Source organism: Dipodomys spectabilis, unplaced genomic scaffold (assembly GCF_019054845.1).
Source record: "Dipodomys spectabilis isolate Male_0828 unplaced genomic scaffold, ASM1905484v1 ptg000034l, whole genome shotgun sequence".
Taxonomy (NCBI): Eukaryota; Metazoa; Chordata; class Mammalia; order Rodentia; family Heteromyidae; genus Dipodomys; species Dipodomys spectabilis.
In genome coordinates this window covers 2,616,930-2,634,351 of record NW_024870711.1, presented here as the reverse complement: position 1 = coordinate 2,634,351, position 17,422 = coordinate 2,616,930, and the positions used below count along the sequence as shown (strand labels likewise).

Below are 17,422 nucleotides of genomic sequence, written 5' to 3'. Positions count from 1 at the left end.
GTACTGTGGCTCAAGTGGTAGAGTGCTGGCCTTGAGTGAAAAAGCTCCAGGACAGCACCCAGAAAAGAATATCAGAACTTTCCTAAGTAGCTAGGATAACAGACGGAGTCTGGGAACCCAGCTAAAAAAAGCTCTGTGTGGGGGTGGGGGTGGGTGCGATCGCGCACACGCGCGCTCACACTGGTGCTTTGTCCCTGAGCTTTTTTGCTCAAGGCTAGTTCTCTATCATTTAGGCCACATACCTATCTTTAGCATGTTTCAAAAAAATCTTAATTTCCACTTGATTTGATTACGCCTTCCAGATTGCATGAGTAATGGTCTATGATCACAAACTGGTTACTGGACATGGCAAGAGTTGGTATCGCTCTCTTTTTTTTTTTTTTTTTTTGTCGGTTGTGGGGCTTGAACTCTAGGCTTGGGCGCTGTCCTTGTGCTCTTCAGCACCACTTCCGGGGTTTTCTAGTGGTTTATTGGGGATAAGAGTCTCACGGATTTTTCCTGCCCGGGCTGGCTTTGAACCGCGATCATCAGATCTCAGCTTCCTGAGTAGCTAGGATTACAGGCATGAACCACCTGGCGCCCGGCTTAAGTGTTGGTATCTCTGTGACTTTGATCTTTAAAGATAGCCAAGGTTCCTCCACACTAACACCAAAAGCGTTGAATCTTGGGAATGCTAACCATCTGGCGCTGAAATTACAGTGACTCATGTCCATGAATCATAAAAAAATTTAATGTCCAAAAATTCACTGTGCTACAAAGAGTTCTAACATAACACCTGTGATCTTGCATGTCATGTGACACCTTTGTAAACAGAAGGTGACTGCCATGGAAGGCACTCCATTGACTATTTTTTCTGGTCCTGGGTTTGAATTTGGGCTGGGTACTGTCCCAGTTGAGCCAAAGTGCCACTTCTGGCCTTTTTATGTGGTACTAAGGAATTGAACCCCAGGGCTTCATGCATGCTAGGCCAGCACTCTACCACTAATCCACATTCCCAGCCCATCCCTGAGCATTTTTGCCCAAGCTAGCACTTCTACCACTGGAGCCACAGCTCCACTTTCAGCTTTTTGGTCTCCTGGACTTTTCCTGCTCAGACAGGCTTTGCCATCCTCCTCAGATCTTGGTCTCCTAAAGAGCTAAGGTGACAGGCATGAGCCACCAGTACTCAGCTAGTTTCCTTATACAGCAAAGTAGAGACAAGCCTGAGTGAGCCTGGTTTAATCTTTTTAAGATGCAGTATTTTGTCTGGCTGGCTGTGGAAGAGGAAGTCAGAGGATTGTGAACGCTGGTGACCTGGACTGGAGGAAATAACCCTGCCGTGAATTGTGGGCCATGTGTGGCAAGGAGCTGTACAGCTGGCAGGAACATAGGCCTCAGTTCAGCAACCACAAGGAAATGAATTCTGCCCACACACAGCAGGAGCCCAACCTCTAATGGAAACCACAGCCCTGGCTGACACACTGAGTCCAGACAGCTGTTCTGGCCTTCAGGAACTGGGAGGAGTGTCTATGTGTGTCTTCACTGCCTGCCTGTGTGCCTGTCTAGCAGAGAGCTTTCACTGGGATCTTTCTATACATGCAGATGATGTACTTCATTCAAATTTACCTCCTCCCCAGGCACAGGTGGCTCATGCCTGTAATCCTGACTACTCAGGAGGATAAGATCTGAGGATTATGGTTCAAAGCCAAGCCTGAGCAGGAAAGTCTGTGAGACTGATCTCCAATCAACAACTATAAAGCTAGAAGTGGATCCCTGGCAGGTTAGCACCCAGGCCCCTAGTTCAAATCCTACAACTAAACAAAACATTCACTCCATTGATGTGTGTTGTTTAAGCCATATATTGGTGACTGTTTTCCTTTTTTTTTTGCCAGTCCCAGGGCTTGAACTCAGACACTGTCCCTGAGCTGTTTTTTGCTCAAGGCTAGCACTCTACCACTTGATCCTAAAAACCACTTCCAGCTTTTTCTGTTTATGTGGTACTGAACCCATGGCTTCATGCATGCTAGGCAAGCATTCCACCAGAAAGCCAACAATCCCAGCCCTTCTGTTTTTTGGGGGGTAGGGTGGGGTAGGTTTTTTGTTTGTTTTTGTCTCCCCTCACCCCAGCCCCCCAGTCGTGAGGTTTGAATTCTGTGCCTGATTGTTGTCTGTGAGCTCTTAAGCTCATGGCAAGTACTCTACCATTTGAGCCCACAGCACCATTTCTAGTTTTCTATACCTGCAGATGATGTACTTCATTCAAATTCACCTCCTCCCCAGTCTCTGGGACTTTCCTGCCCAGGCTGGCTTTAAACTGGCTTTAAACTCAGATCTCAGCTTCCTGAGAAGCTAGAACTACAGGGTGAGCCATAAGTGCCTGGCAATCTTTAGTGTGGATGTTTCTCACCTTAATAATAATGTGGCTTTCATTAGAAATGACAAAATAATGGCATTTGCAGGGAAATGGATGGAGCTAGAAGGAATCATGTTGAGCGAGGTAAGCCAAGAGCAAAGAGACGTACATGCTCTCCCTGATAAGTGGATGCTAAATCCAAAATGTTAGATGATATGACAAAATTAACAGGACTTAAGAAACAAAGAACTTCCACTCATCTGGTCGAACCACTACTAAATATCCCCATGCTGCTGATCACATATATGGTGTATATGTGTATACCGTTATATGTTATAGACCATGATAGACAATTTGCTCCAGGAAAGTTAGAATGAACTTGTGACTTTAAATGAGCGTCATTGGGCTGGGAAGGTGGCTCAGTGGTAGAGCACTTGCCTTGCATGCCTGAGGCCCTGGGTTCGATTCCCCAGTACCACATAAGCAAAAAGAAAAAAAGCCGGAAGTGGCGCTGTGGCTCAAGTGGTAGAGCGCTATCCTTGAGCTGAAGAGCTGAGGGACAGCACCCAGGCCCAGAGTTCAGGCCCCACGACTGGACCCAAAAAAAAAAAAATTATTCTAAGTTTTGTGGAAAATAAAGTCTTATAAATTAAAATAATAATGTGGCTTTATCTTTAAAATTTATGTAAAATTTTAGTAGTCTCCTGTTGTTGAAGTTTAGCTCTAGGTTTTCACTATTAAGTGACAGCACTGTCACTCAAACTCCTGAAGAATTGCCCAAACCAAATACCCATAGTCTCCTGAGTATGAGAAAAACAAAACCATGGGAAGCACTGTTTACAATTTGTTTACAATTTTTTCCAATTCTTTCTCCTACTTTGTCATAGCAAAAACCTTTGAGTAGGGGCTGGGAAGGTGGCTCAGTGGTAGAGTGCTTGCCTTGCATTGCATGCATGAGGCCCTGGGTTGGAGTCCTCAGCACCACATAAGCAGAAGAAAAAAAAAAGCCAAAAGTGGCTTATTGGAGATAAGAGTCTCACGGACTTTCCTACCCGGGCTGACTTTGAATTGTGATCCTCAGATCTCAGCCTCCTGAGTAGCTAGGATTATAGGCGTGAGCCACCGGCTCTCAGCTTTTCTTGTGATTTTTTTAATAGCTACCATTTATTGAGTATACACTTTATTCTGGGCACTTTAGCAGTTCATTTAGCTAGGGATGTAGTTCAGTGATAGGCATTTGCTTAATGGGTCCAAGATCCAGGGTTCTATCCTCAGCTCTGCAAAGAAAAAAGAAGCCAGGCAATTACGGCTTACGTCTGTAATCCTGGCTACTTCAAGACTGACAATTGGAAGAATACAGTTGTAGGCCAGCCCATGTAGAAGAGCATACTAAACCCATCCTCAGTCCCTAGCTGGGCAAAGTAATGTGTGCCTGCCATTCCAGCTATTTGAGATTGAGAGGATGGCAGAAACACACCAACTAGGGCAGAAAAACCTAAGACTTAAATCCAGGGGGTGATGCTGGTGGTTATGTAATAGCATCTGTTTTATCTTAGATGCCTGGAGGACAATCTGCCAGCTGACTGAACATCCCAGCCTTCTGTGAGAAAGCTGCACTTGAGAGGCTACTGTGATGCATGATTGCGGGGATTGAGATCCCTGTGTGCGGTGTGTAGTGTGTAGCGTGTGCATGCACACATGCACAGTTAACGATGGAACCCAAATCTGATCAGAGGCCATGATCTAAGAGGGCTTAGCAGGCAAGCTCTTCACCCTGAGCTCCATCCTCCAGCCCTCAGTAGGTGTGCAAGCGCACTTCTTAAGAATAAATTCTGACCCCATAGTATAACCCCTGTTTTCACTGTATCTGATTCCAGTGTCCTGCATCTTGTATATACATTTTTATAATTTGGGGAAGGGAAGGGATATAACAAAATGCTTAAATAAGGATACAGGTTGACCCATTGTAAGTGAGATGCACAAGACACTATGTTGAAAACGAAATTTACAGGGGCTGGGAAGGTGGCTCAGTGGTAGAGCGCTTGCCTTGCATGCCTGAGGCCCTGGGTTCGATTCCTCAGCACCACATAAGCAAAAAAAAAAAAAAAAAAGCCGGAAGTGGCGCTGTGGCTCAAGTGGTAGAGCACTAGCCTTGAGCTGAAGAGCTGAGGGACTGCCCAGGCCCAGAGTTCAGGCCCCACGACCAGACCAAAAAAAAAAAAAAAGAACGAAATTTACAATTTTGGGTCGGGGGTGAGGAGGAAGTTCAGGAGGTGGGGAGGGAAGGAGGATGGTAGGGGGAAAACAAAGGAGGAGGTAACAATGCTCAATAGGAAATGTACTCAGTACCGTACTCGTTACTGTAACCCCTCTGTACACTATTTTTTTTGGGGGGGGGGTCCAGTTGTGGGGCCTGAACTCTGGGCCTGGGCGCTGTCCCTCAGCTCTTCAGCTCAAGGCTAGCGCTTTACACTTGAGCCACAAGGCCACTTCTGGCTTTTTTCTTTTTGCTTATGTGGTACTGAGGAATCGAACCCAGGGCCTCATGCATGCAAGGCAAGTGCTCTACCACTGAGCCAACTTCCCAGCCCTCTGAACACTATTTTTACAATAAAAAATATATATGGAAAAAAAGAATTTTGAGCTGGGCACTGGTGGCTCACACCTGTAACCCTAGCTACTCAGGAGGCTGAGATCTGAGGATCATAGTTCAAAGCCAGCCCAGGCCGGAAGTATGTGAGCCTTTTTTTTTTTTTTTTTTTTTTGAGGCGCTTGAACTCTGGGCTTGGGTGTTGTCCCTCAGCTCTTCAGCTCAAGGTGAGCACTTACTCTGCCATTTGAGCCACTGCACCACTTCTGGTTTTCTAGTGGTTTATTGGAGATAAGAGAAATTACAAGCAATACCTTCTTCAAAAGCCAGCTGATAGCTGGTGCTCCATTCTGGTTGTGTATACTGCTGAAAGATTCCAGAGTTAGCTACAGTGGTACCATTGTTGCCCATGTCACTTTGTCAGAGACATCTTGAAAAGGGATTTAGAAAGAGTGGAGAACAATGAAATACTGGCTGACAGATTTCCTCACATGTGGAAATACATTAGACCTCAGTGAACAAGATGAAATGTCAGGGTGTTGTATCATCTTACTCCAGCAAAAGTCCCTTCAGAATTTAATTTTCTGCAACTCCATTGTTACCACCTCCCATGCGACAGGAGAGTTGGGAGAATAATACTGTAATCTCCTTCCTGCCCTGTCTGCCCATGCCCACTGCCCAGTCTGTGCGGCAAAGCACCTACCCAGCAAGTGCAAAGTCCTGGGTTTGATCCCCAGTACCAAAAAAGAAAAGACAAAAAAAATACAGTTAAAAAAACCAACAGGCAGATTGGGACCTGTTAAGCTCCGGATTCTCTCTCTCTCTCTCTCTCTGCCTCCTACTCTCCCCATCTCTCCTTCTTTCCCTCCTCATTTTCCCTTCTCTTTCTCTTTCCCCCTTCTCTTCCATCCTTCTCCCTCTTCTCTACTTATTGAGCTTTTTTTCCCCCCCCCCCTTCGGTCAGTCATGGCTTGAACTCGGCCTAGGCGCTGTCCCTCAGCTCTTGAGCTCAAGGCTAACGCTCTACCATTTGAGCCACAGTGCCAGTTCCGGTTTTCTGGTGGTTCATTGGAGATGAGTCTCACCGAAGCCGGGCGCTGGTGGCTCACGCCTGTAATCCTAGCTACTCAGGAGGCTGAGATCTGAGGATCATGGTTCAAAGCCAGCCCGGGCAGGAAAGACCATGAGACTCCTATCTCCAGTAAACCACCAGAAAACCGGAAGTGGCGCTGTAGCTCAAGTGGTAGAGCGCTCGGCCTTGAGCTGAAGAGCTGAGGGACAACACTCAGGCCCAGAGTTCAAGCCCCACCGCCGGAAAAAAAAAAAAAAAGAGTCTCACCAACTTTCCTGCCTAGGCTGGCTTTTGAACTGTGATCCTCAGATCTCAGCCTCTTAAGTAGCTAGGATTACAGGCGTGAGCCACCAGCTCCCAGCCCCTTATTGAGCTTTGTGCACACACTCTAGTGTGTAGATTTTAGGGGCCTCTTCCAGTATGTACTTAAAGGTTTTTGGAGTGGCATGGAAGGCCAGGCTGGCTAATTACAGGTGGGTGGGACTCGGGTGGCCTTGTTTGCACACTGGTAACGTGGGGAGGGCTTTAGGTCTGAATTCTGCATCATTCCTCCTCCCAGTGCACTGTCCTAGGAGCTGACTAGGTCTCAGAGGTAGCTGAGATACATGCAGAGAGAATAACTGTTCTCAGGTTGTTATAGTTTAAGGCTGTAATTATATTAAACACATGCTGTTCTCCCTCCCATTGGTGAGCAAGGTGATGTTCTTTCTTTTTTTTCTTTTTTCTTTTTTCTTTTTTGTGCCAATCCTAGGGCTCAAGCATAAGGCCTGGGCAATATCCCCACCCACCCTTTTTTTTTTTTCTGAAGGTTAGCTTTCTACCACCTGAGTCATGCTTCCACTTTCCAGCTTTTTAATTTTATTTGGTAGCTAATTGGAGATGAGTCTCATGGACGTGGGGTTGGGAGGAGTGGCTCTTGGAGCATCAGCCAATGAGAGAAAGAGGCATGAAGTTTGCATCCCAGTCTTGGACAAAAAAGAAAGAGTCTCATGGATTTTGATCACAGGCATGAGCCACCATTGCCTAGCTGCTTTTTTTTTTTTTTTTAGAACCAGACTTAGAACTCAGACTTAGACTTTTTACTCTTTAAGGCAGACATTGTACCACCTGAACCATGCCTCTAGCCTTTTGTTTTCTGTTTTTGAGATCACTTTCACTGTACAGCCAAGATGGCCATGATCCTGCTCCAGTCTCCCAAGTGCTGGACTGCAGGCCTCCGTAACCACACCCAGCCCGTCATTATTTTTGTATTTATTCACTTTATTATTTCTTTTTGCAATGCTGGGGATTGAATCCACTCAAGGAAGGCCTTGCACATTCTGGGCAAATAGGTGTTGTACCACTGAGCGCCAGCCCTCCTTTAGTTTTAGTTGTGAAGTGGGGTGCCAGCTGCTTGCTTGACACCTAGAGGAAACCATGCATATTAGTTTGCTAGTCGGCAACGAGCCAATATAATTTCAATTCAGACCTGAATTTTAACACAGCAGATCATCAGTGTGTTAGAGAAATCTCTCATAGCCTCATGGGGAAACTAGGGTGACCGAATCAGCCCATCTAGGACAAAGTGGGGTCCAATTCCAGTCTCCTTCAGATGGTACATCATCACTCACAAAGCAGTATTTCCAGTGCTTTTGTCATCAGGCCTTCTCCAAGATGAAGACCTGAGATACAAATATCATGAAACAAAATGGTGACAGTAGTTTGGTTTTTCACTGCAGACTTTCCTTTTCCCCCTGCCTGAGCTGCTACAACATGTTCTAGAGTATTCTAAAACAGTCATCTGCTGGGTCTCCATCATCCTTCCTCTCGTCTTTCTTTCTTTCTAGCCTTCATTTTCAAGTAAAGAAGCAAAATCCAGTAGGAATCAGATTACAATTGGGGGTAGAGGAGACAAAAGGGAAAGGGGAGAAGAAACCTTGACCCCCCCCCACTCCCCGCCCCCACCCGCTACCTAAAGTTCCTGGTTTTACTGGTGGTGTCCGCTTGGTTCCCAATCTGCAGAGCTGCTGATTCAGGCCTGCAGGGCTAGGGACATGAGGCAAGCCTCTTCAGCGGCCTGTGTTGCGCCCAGGAGACACCAGTCAACAGGAGCAATGTGTCTTCTCAGTGGGCGCCTGGGCCAGGAGAATGGGGCTGGAATCCTGGGGGAAGCCAGGCTGCGCGCCCTCCCCGCACAGGTGCAAGCTGTTGCGGGCGATCAGCTCCTTGGCCATCAGCACAAAGACTTCCTCGATGTTCTTGGACTCCTTGGCTGAAGTCTCCAAAACTGCCAGGAGGCCATACTTCTCTGCCAGCGTGCAGGCGTCCTCAAACAGCACGTGGCGTTTCTCCCACATGTCCGACTTGTTTCCTGCAGGTGAAAGATACACAGATATCCCACTGAGTAACCTGGTTTTCTCTCCAGAATGACCTTTAAGAAAAAAATTTTTAGGGCTGGGAAGGTAGCTCAGTGGTAGAGTGCTTGCCTTGCAGGCATGAGGCCCTGGGTTCGATTCCTCAGCACCACATAAGCAGAAAAAGCTGGAAGTGACGCTGTGGCTCAAGTGGTAGAGTGCTAGCCTTGAGCTGAAGAGCTGAGGGACAGCACCCAGGCCCAGAGTTCAGGCCCCACAACCAACAAAAAAAAAAAGTTTTTTTTTTTTTTTTTTTAAACTAGACACCTATGGCTCATGCCCACAATCCTGGCAGTTCTGGAGGTAGAGATCCAGAGGATTGAAGCTTAAGGTCAGCAAGGGCAAAATGTTAAGGAGACCCCTATACCTACCAAGAGCTGAGTAGGGTAGCATGCACCGGCCATTTCATTTATACAGTAGGCTGAGATTGGATAGGTGGTTCCAGACCAGTCCAGGTAAAAAAGGTTTTAAGATTCTATCTCAAGCTGGGTGCCTGTGGCTCACACCTGTAATCCTACCACCACTACTCCGGAGGCTGAGATCTGAGGATCACAGTTCAAAGCCAGCCTGGGCAGGAAAGTTTATGAGACTCTTATCTCCAATAAACCACCAGAAAACCAGAAGTGACACTGTGGTTCAAGTGTAGAGTGCTAGCCTTGAGCTGAAGAGCTGAGGGACATTGCCCAGGCCCACAATTGAAGCCCAACAGAAGAAAAAAAAAATCTAAACAGAAAAAAAGGGGTTGGTAGAGAGTGCCTACTTTGTGGTTACAGTGGGAAGTGTAAATAAGAGGATCCTTTGCTAGGCCTGCCCAGGCAAAAAGAACCTGACTCAGAAATAACTTCAGCGCTGGGCCCCCCCTGTAATCCTAGCTGTTCGGGAGGCTGAGATCTGAGGATCACGAGTCAAAGCCGGGGCAGAAAAGTCCCTGTGAGAGTTGTTTTTTGTTTTTGTTTTTATTTTTTTTGGAGGGGTGGTGGTTGGGTGTGGGGCTTGAACTCAGGACCTGAGTGCTGTCCCTGAGCTTTTTCACTGGTAACAATCCACCATTTTGAGCCACAGCACCACTCTTGATTTTCTGGTAGTTAATTGGAGATAAGAGTCTCCTGGACTTCCCTGCCTGGCTGGTTTCAAACTGCAATTCTCAGATCTTAGCCTCATGAGTAGGTAGGATTACAGGTGTGAGCCACTGGTGCCTGGCCCCTTGAGACTCTTATCTCCAATTAACCACTCAAAAACCAGAAGTGTTGCTGTGGCTCAAAGTGGTAGAGCACTAGCCTTGAGCAAAAAACCTCAGAGACAGCACCCAGGCCCTGAGTTCAAGCCCCACGATGCCCAAAATACAAACCCTTAAGCCAGGCAGGGGTGTGGGTAAAGCAATAGAATACAAGTATAAAGTCTCCAGGACCTTAAAAAATAAAAACCTGTAACTGTAACTGCTTTGTATATCACCTTGACAAAAACTAAAATTAAAAATTTTTAAAAAGCATACTTTTAAGTTATACCATAATATGCGAGTTGTAATTGAAGGCAATTTTACTAAAATGAAGCCACAGATGAATGGAAAAAGAGTCATTCTCTGCCTTTGCAATTCTGTAAGAATGGTAGGAACTGAGGGGAAGGTTAGGGGTGTGGCTCAAGTAGTACAGCACCTGCCTAGCAAGATTGAGGTTCTTGAGTTCAAACAAAAAAAGAGGGCTGGGAAGATAGCTCAGTGATAGAGTGCTTGCCTTGCATGCCTGAGGCCCTGGGTTCAATTCCTCAGCACCACATAAGCAGAAAAAGCCGGAAGTGGCGCTGTGGCTCAAGTGGTAGAGCGCTAGCCTTGAGCTGAAGAGCTGAGCGACAGCGCCCAGGCCCAGAGTTCAGGCCCCATGACCGGACCCAAAAAAAAAAAAAAGAACTGAGGGGTAGACGACTCTGGTGCCAATCCCCAATCCTAGCACTCAGATGGAGATCAACGGATCTCTACTTGACTAGACCAAGCAGAAAAGTTGGAGACAACCATCTCCAGTTAATCTGTAAAGAGCCAGAACTGGAGGCATGGCTCAAGTGGTACAGTACCAGCTGTGAACAAAATAGCCCAGTGAGCCGGGCACCAGTGGTTCACGCCTGTAATCCTAGCTACTCATGAAGCTCTGTGAGACTGTGTCTCTTAGCTCCTTAGATCTAAGCCTCTTCTGAGTAGTTAGGATTATAGGCAAGAGCCTTGGGGTGGGCGAGGGGGGGAGGGAAGTCCTGCTCACTTAGGTTCTTAAAGAGTGTGTGTTGGGGGCTGGGAAGGTGGCTCAGTGGCAGAGCGCTTGCCTTGCATGCATGAGGCCCTGGGTTCGATTCCTCAGCACCACACAAGCAAAAAGAAAAAAGCCAGAAGTAGCGCTGTGGCTCAAGTGGTAGAGCACTAGCCTTGAGCTGAAGAGCTGAGGGACAGTGCCCAGGCCCAGAGTTCAGGCCCCATGACCGGACCCTCCCCCCAAAAAATGTTCCTTAAAGAGTGTGTGTTGTCATTCAAAGTCAGGTTCATCTGAGGGGCTGTTAACTTTGGACTCCAGCAGTATTTGGTGGTGGTAGTGGTCATCGTGGGGCTCGAACTCTGGGCCTGGGCTCTGTCCCTGAGCTCTTCAGCTCAAAACAAGCACTCTACCACTTGAGTCACAGCACCACTTCTGGTTTTCTGGTAGTTAATTGGAGATAAGAGATCTCATGGACTTTCCTTCCAAGGGCTGGCTTTGAACTTTGATCCTCAGATCTCAGCCTTCTGAGTAGCTAGGATGACAGGCGTGAGCCACTGTTGTCCGGCTCTTCCAGCAGTATTTCTTAGGTGGTCTACACAGCTTCTGTGCCCACATTTGCAGGAGTTTCCATCTTAGAATTGTCCCCACCCATTCCAGATCCCAATGAGAAACTGGTGTGGGGCAAAATCTGCCCTTAAAAAGTGCACACCAGGACTGGGAAGGTGGCTCAGTGGTAGAATGCTCTCCTTGCATGCATGAGGCCCTGGGTTTGATTCCTTAGCACCTCATCAGCAGAAAAAGCCCGAAGTGGCTCTGTGGCTCAAGTGGTAGAGCGCTCACCTTGAGCTGAGGGACAGCGCCTAGGCCCGAGTTCAAGCCCCATGACCGACCAAAAGAAAGAAAGAAAACACAGCAAGCATACCGATCAGCATGATGACCAGGTTCGCCGCTCCGTACTTCTCGATCTCGTGAATCCAGTGCGGGACAGACTCGAAGGTGGCCCGTCGCGTGAGGTCGTAGGCGATGATGGCGGCGTGCGCGCTGCGGTAGTAGCTCTGGGTGATGGTGCGGAAGCGCTCCTGCCCCGCCGTGTCCCACACCTGCATCTGCGGAGGGGTGCAGGCGGAGCGGCTCAGCCCGGGCCCTGCTGGCGGCTGCACCCGGGACGGAGGGACAGGAGGCCGCTACCGAAGGGCCCCTATTTTTTTTTTGTCGGTCATGGGGCTTGAACTCTGGGCCTGGGCGTTGTCCCTCAGCTCTTCAGCTCAAGGCGAGCGCTCTACCACTTGAGCCACAGTGCCACTTCCGGTTTTCTAGTGGTTTATGGGACAGAAGAGTCTCACAGACTTTACTTCCTGGGCTGGCTTTGAACCTTGATCCTCAGATCTCAGCCTCCTGACTAGCTGGGATGACAGGCGTGAGCCACCGTCGTTTTTGTTTTTTTTTTTCACCTCAGTCATCCTTTAGCCAGATTTTGGGGCTCTTCTTTTAAGACTCTCCATTCAAGGAAATACGATGGGACTGCTTTGATTTTACTGTGTGTGTGAGTGTGTGTGTGTGTGTGTGTGTGTGTGTGGTGTGTGTGGGGGGGTGTGTGTGAGTGTGTGTGTGTGTGTGTGTGTGTGTGTGTGTGTGCACTCATGCACTAGGACTTGAACTGGGCCTGGGCACTGTCCCTGAGGTTTTTTTGCCCAAGCCTAGCATTCTATCACTTTGAGCTACACCTCCAACTAATGGCTTTTTCTGGTGGTTAACTGGAAATAAGAATCTCATGGACTTTCCTGCCCCAGGCTGGCTTCTGACTGAGATCCTCAGATCTCAGCCTCCTGAGTAGCTAGGATTACAGGTATGAGCCACCAGAGTCCAGCTGTGTTCATGTGTTACTTATAAGGTGGATGTCCCAATGCATATAAGCCTGGGCTGGAATGTAGGAAGCTCTGGCTACAAGACAGGCAGGCCCCCTCCTCCCCTCTGACCTTCACTTTTTTGCCATCGATCTCCAGGGAGCGAACTGTGAAGTCCACCCCAATGGTGTTCTGCTGCGTCTCTGTGTAGACCCCAGATTTGAAGTGCTGAACCACACATGTCTTTCCCACATTGGAATCTCCAATGAGGATGACCTTGAACAAGTAGTCAAAGTTCTCATCGGCAGTCCTGGCTGAGCTGGAGAATGGCATGGTGCTAGTTTCCTAGAATAGACACAGGGAAGGAAAGAATCCACGTTCTCCTTAGTGTCTGCTAGGTACTAGAGACCCAGTGGAAAGAAGAGGACAGAGGGGGACCCTAGCTTTTCCAGTGCCAGCATCTTGATGGAGGAAAGAGGCCAATGACTGCCCTGAAGTGTATTGGCATTGCTTTCTGGTATCCTCAGATTGGTACTATTAGCATTTACTTACTTATTTATTGGTCCTGATATTAGGGCTTGAACTCAAGGCTTAGGCCCTATCCTTGAGCTCTTTTTGTTCAAGGCTAGTGCTCCACCACTAGAGCCACAGTTCCATGGCTGATGAAGTGGAGGTAAGAAGCTTAGACTTTTCCTGCCTGGCATGGCTTCTAACTGTGATCCTCCGATCTCAGCCTCCGGAGTCACTAGGATTACAGGCATGAGGCACCAGAGCCTAGCCCTACTGGCATTTTCTGACAGGCTCAGTGAACAGCCAATTTAGCAGAAGATAGCATTGGATGAAATCCTAGGCCAGAGCCAGAAAGCATGATGGCAGAGGAAATGGCATGAGGCGAGTGTGGGACATGACAATGTGGATTTCACCTGAAGGACCCCTGAGCACCCAGACAACATGCAAGCATTGACAGGGGCTGACAGGAAGCCCTTAAGGGATTTTTATTCCAGTTGGCAACTCATTTACCTTGACCAGGAAATTGAGAGTTTTGAGAATAATTCATATGCCCAGCCAGAAGCTAAGCACTGGTGGCTCACGCCTATAATCTAGTGACTCAGGAGGCTGAGAGCTGAGGATCATGGTTTGAAGCCATCCTAGGCAGAAAAGTCCATGAGATTTTTGTTGTTTTGTTGCTGGTGGTGGTGGTCATGGGGCTTGAACTCAGGGCCTGAACACTGTCTCCTGAGCTCTTTTGCTCAAGGCTAGCACTCTACCACTTTGAGCTACAGTGCCACTTTGTGTTTTTTTGGTGGTTAACTGGAGATGAGTTCTTGAGGACTTTCCTGATCAGGTTGGCTTTGATCCAGGACCCTCAGATCTCAGCCTCCTGAGTAGCTAGGATTACAGATGTGAGTCACCAGTGCCTGGCAGATATTTTTTTTTCTTTTGTTTGTTTTGTGCTGGTTGTGGGGCTTGAACTCAGGGCCTATGTACTCTCCTTGAGCTTTTGTGCTCAAGGCTAGTGCTCTACCACTTGATCTACAGCTCCAGTTCTTGTTTTTTTTTTTTTTTTTAAAAGTTTATTGGAGATAACAGTATCACATACTTTTTTGCTCAGGTTAGCCTTAAACTGCGTAAACTGTGATTAGCCTTGAGCAGAAAAGCTAAGCAAGAACAAGAGGCCTTGAGTTCAAGTCCCATTACTGGCACATATACACATGCACAGACACAAAGAAAAAAACATTGTAGGAAGTTTTATCATAGTATGAAAAATAACAAAGATTTCTAATGACAATGTCTTTCTAAATTAAATGATTACCAGAATTACTTGGGAGGATTATTTAAAATTTATACTCTCAGGGTTGGGAAGGTGGCTCAGTGGTAGAGCGCTTGCCTTGCATGCACGAGGCCCTGGGTTCAATTCCTCAGCACCACATAAGCAAAAAGAAAAAAGCTGGAAGTGGTGCTGTGGCCCAAGTGGTAGAGCGCTAGCCTTGAGCTGAAGAGCTGAGGGACAGCGCCCAGGCCCAGAGTTCAGGCCCCACAACCGGACCCAAAAAAAAAAAAATTTATATTCTCAGAGCCCATCCCAGGTCCACTATACTGTCCCTGAACTCTTTTGCTCAAGGCTAGTGCTCTACTACTTTTAGCCACAGCACTGCTCCTGGTTTTCCAGTGGTTAATTGGAGATAAGAGTCTCATGGATTTTCCTACCAGGGCTGGCTTTGAACCACTAAACTCAGATCTCAACCTGCTAGGATTGCAGGCATGAACCAGCAGCACTTAGCTTCATTGAGACCTTTCTGGGTTTTCTACTTGTCAGTTGTCCCTCACTCAGCCAGCATGTGTCCAGTTATACTCTTCATGACAGCTCTTATGATGTAAGCATGGCTTGATCCCTGAAGGTGAGCATCCCTTACATGCTAACTCTCTCTCACAGGATGCTGACTTAAGCCTCCTCATCAAATACCTCCTGAGGGTAAATGCAACCTTATGGCATTTGAAAATGAAACTTGCTATGCTGTCCATTATCCCTGCCCTGGCGCACCCTGCCTCACTTCCCCACATGCTCTTTTGGTCTTCTCTAATACCAATGAAAAGGCCATGCCTATAATCCTAGCTATTCTAGGAGTATGAGGTCCTAGGATCTCCGGTTAAAGCCAGCCTGGGCAGGAAAATCCATAAGATTCTGAACTCCAATTAACCACCAAAAGGCTGGAAGTAGAGCTGTGGCTAAGTGGTAGAGTGTCAGCCTTGAGCAGAGCAGAAAAAGCTAAGGGATAGTCCTAGGCCCTGAGTTCAAGCCCTAGTAATGGCGCGTTCGCACACACATACACACACACACACACACACACACACACCATCATACACACACCACCATGCACACATTATAGCATCACAAGTTAAAATACACACAGATATCTAATCTGTACATCCAACCTGGGCTTTGGATGCCACATATGGCTATATCCTCTAGCAGACCAGAGGCACAACCAAACTCTTTTTGTTGTTGTTGTTGTTAATTTGTCTGACTTCTCAACTGAAGGAAGCTAATTCCACTTCCGGTGTTTTATCACTGTAACTTGAGCTGAAACTTTGTTTCCTGTCCTCAGCTTTCTCCCCAGTAAGCCCCCAGGATTTCTACAAAAGCCCCTCTGCTTTGGGTTCCATGCCTTGCAAATCCTCCAGCAACATTCCCTTCCCCCATCGCACATCCACACCGGCGCCCTCCTCCTTCACCTGTGGCTTCCTGGGCTCCAACTCTGGCCTCGCCAGGCAGGCAGGTAAATGTTTTCTTATTCTCCTGGTTTCCTTCGCAGCCCTCGGCGCCCCTTCTTCCTCCTGCCTCGCTGCGTGGTGGGAACTGTAGTTCTGGCCCCAGGTGTCAGGTTTGGTGGCCTGAGAAAGTGAAAGGAAAGCGAGCCGGTTCCTCCCACCTGCTCCGAGCCCCAGCCGCCTAGGGGTGCGAGAGCGCAGCAGGTGAGGTGCTAGCCAGCTTTCCTCCAGCATCCTTCATCCCAGCAGATCCAACAGCATGGACAGACCCTTGCTCTCAACCTGAAGGCATTAAGCCACCCCTAGTCCTTTCTATGGCCTTTTGTGGGTCCTTCATCCTGCATTTTCCTGGCTGTTCCATGCTTGGCATCATAACCTGCCTGCCTGCCTGCCTGCCTTCCTGCCTGCCAGCCTGCCTGCCTTCCTGCCTGCCAGCCTGCCTGCCTGCCTGCCTGCCTTTCTGTCTCTTTGTCTCTCTTGGTCTCCCCTCCCTCCCTCCCCCCTCTCCTTCATATACATTAGTTGTACCTGCAGGGGTTTCATTATTACATTTCCACACATGTATACAATATATCCTCTGAATAATTGTGTGTGTGTGTGTGTGTGTGTGTGTGTGTGTGTGTGTACTGATGAGCTCAAACTTCTTCCCTTCTTCCTTGGCTTTTTCTCTTTAAAGCTGGCACCTTAGCACTTGAGCCACAGTTCCACTTCTGGCTTTTTGCTGGTTAATTGGAGATATAAAAGAGTCTTGCCAGGCGCTGGTGGTTCACGCCTGTAATCCTAGCTACTCAGGAGGCTGAGATCTGAAGATCGAGGTTCAAAGTCAGCCCAGGCAGGAAGGTCCATGAGATTCTTATCTCCAATACACCACTAGAAAACCAGAAGTGGTGCCGTGGCTCAAGCAATAGAGCGCCTGCCGGGGGGGAGGGGGGAGGCTGGGAAGGGAGGTGAAGGGTAAACAAAGGAGGAGGCTGCAATGCTTGGTAAGAAATGTATGCATTATCCTGCCCATGTAATTGTAACCCCTCTGTACAGTATGTTCTCAAATAAAATAAAATTAAATTAAAAAAAAAATAGAGCGCCTGCCTTGAGCTGAAGAGCTGAGGGATAGTGCCCAAGCTCAGAGTTCAAGCCCCACAACCAAAAAAGACTCTAACACACTTTTCTGCCCAGGCAGCTTTGAACTGTGATCCTCATGTCTTAGTGACTCCGATCTGTGTAGCTAGGAATACAGATGTGAGCCACGGGCACCAGATTTGATCTGTGACTTAACTTTATGGATTTGAATAACTCCTTGAGGAGCCATCAAACAAGGTAAAATGAACAAACAACACTGAGAGACTTTGAATGAATAGGAGAAGACAGAGCTGAACATAATTTCTGGCTGACTTACTAATTCTACCCTACAGCCAAAGTTAACTTTTGAGTCTAAGGAAATAGTTTATTAGTCCCCTACACTGGTAGTGAGGCAAAGAGCTGACTTGAGCTTTCCTGACTATTTCTGCCCATAAAGTGTGGCATAGATGTAATATTACATATTACATATAACTCTGAGTCTATCCCATGACCACTAGATTCTTTTGCACCTGGTGTAACTTGTAGCATAGTTTACACAGCACTATGTGTTACTGGAAGCAAAATGGTACCAGAAACATCCTGACAGATAAGTGCAGAGTTTTCAAACTGT

General features: G+C 47.5%; 1 protein-coding gene across 2 annotated transcripts; it reads right to left on the bottom strand.

The window, feature by feature from the left end:
* Positions 1 to 7,950: 7,950 nt before the first annotated feature.
* Rab19 (RAB19, member RAS oncogene family) lies at positions 7,951 to 15,828 on the bottom strand. Of its 2 annotated transcripts, none has more exons than XM_042677214.1 (4): positions 15,700 to 15,828; positions 12,598 to 12,810; positions 11,544 to 11,727; positions 7,951 to 8,344 (listed from the first exon to the last, which is right to left on the bottom strand). In XM_042677214.1, the coding sequence occupies exons 2-4, from the start codon at positions 12,796 to 12,798 to the stop codon at positions 8,076 to 8,078; spliced, it is 654 nt and encodes a 217-aa protein (XP_042533148.1). In that variant the 5' UTR covers positions 12,799 to 12,810; positions 15,700 to 15,828; the 3' UTR covers positions 7,951 to 8,075. The 2 variants fall into 2 exon arrangements, with proteins under 2 accessions (XP_042533148.1, XP_042533149.1); XM_042677215.1 differs by having other exon boundaries at positions 11,544 to 11,721.
* Positions 15,829 to 17,422: the final 1,594 nt, after the last annotated feature.

Coding starts and splice junctions, on each gene's coding strand:
- Rab19 (XM_042677214.1), bottom strand. CDS start 12,798: ATGCCATTCTCCAGCTCAGCCAGGACTGCCGATGAGAACTTTGACTAC. Junction 11,728..12,597: donor TCGATGGCAAAAAAGTGAAG/GTCAGAGGGGAG, acceptor ACCCCTCCGCAG/ATGCAGGTGTGGGACACGGC. Junction 8,345..11,543: donor CCTGGTCATCATGCTGATCG/GTATGCTTGCTG, acceptor TTTCACCTGCAG/GAAACAAGTCGGACATGTGG.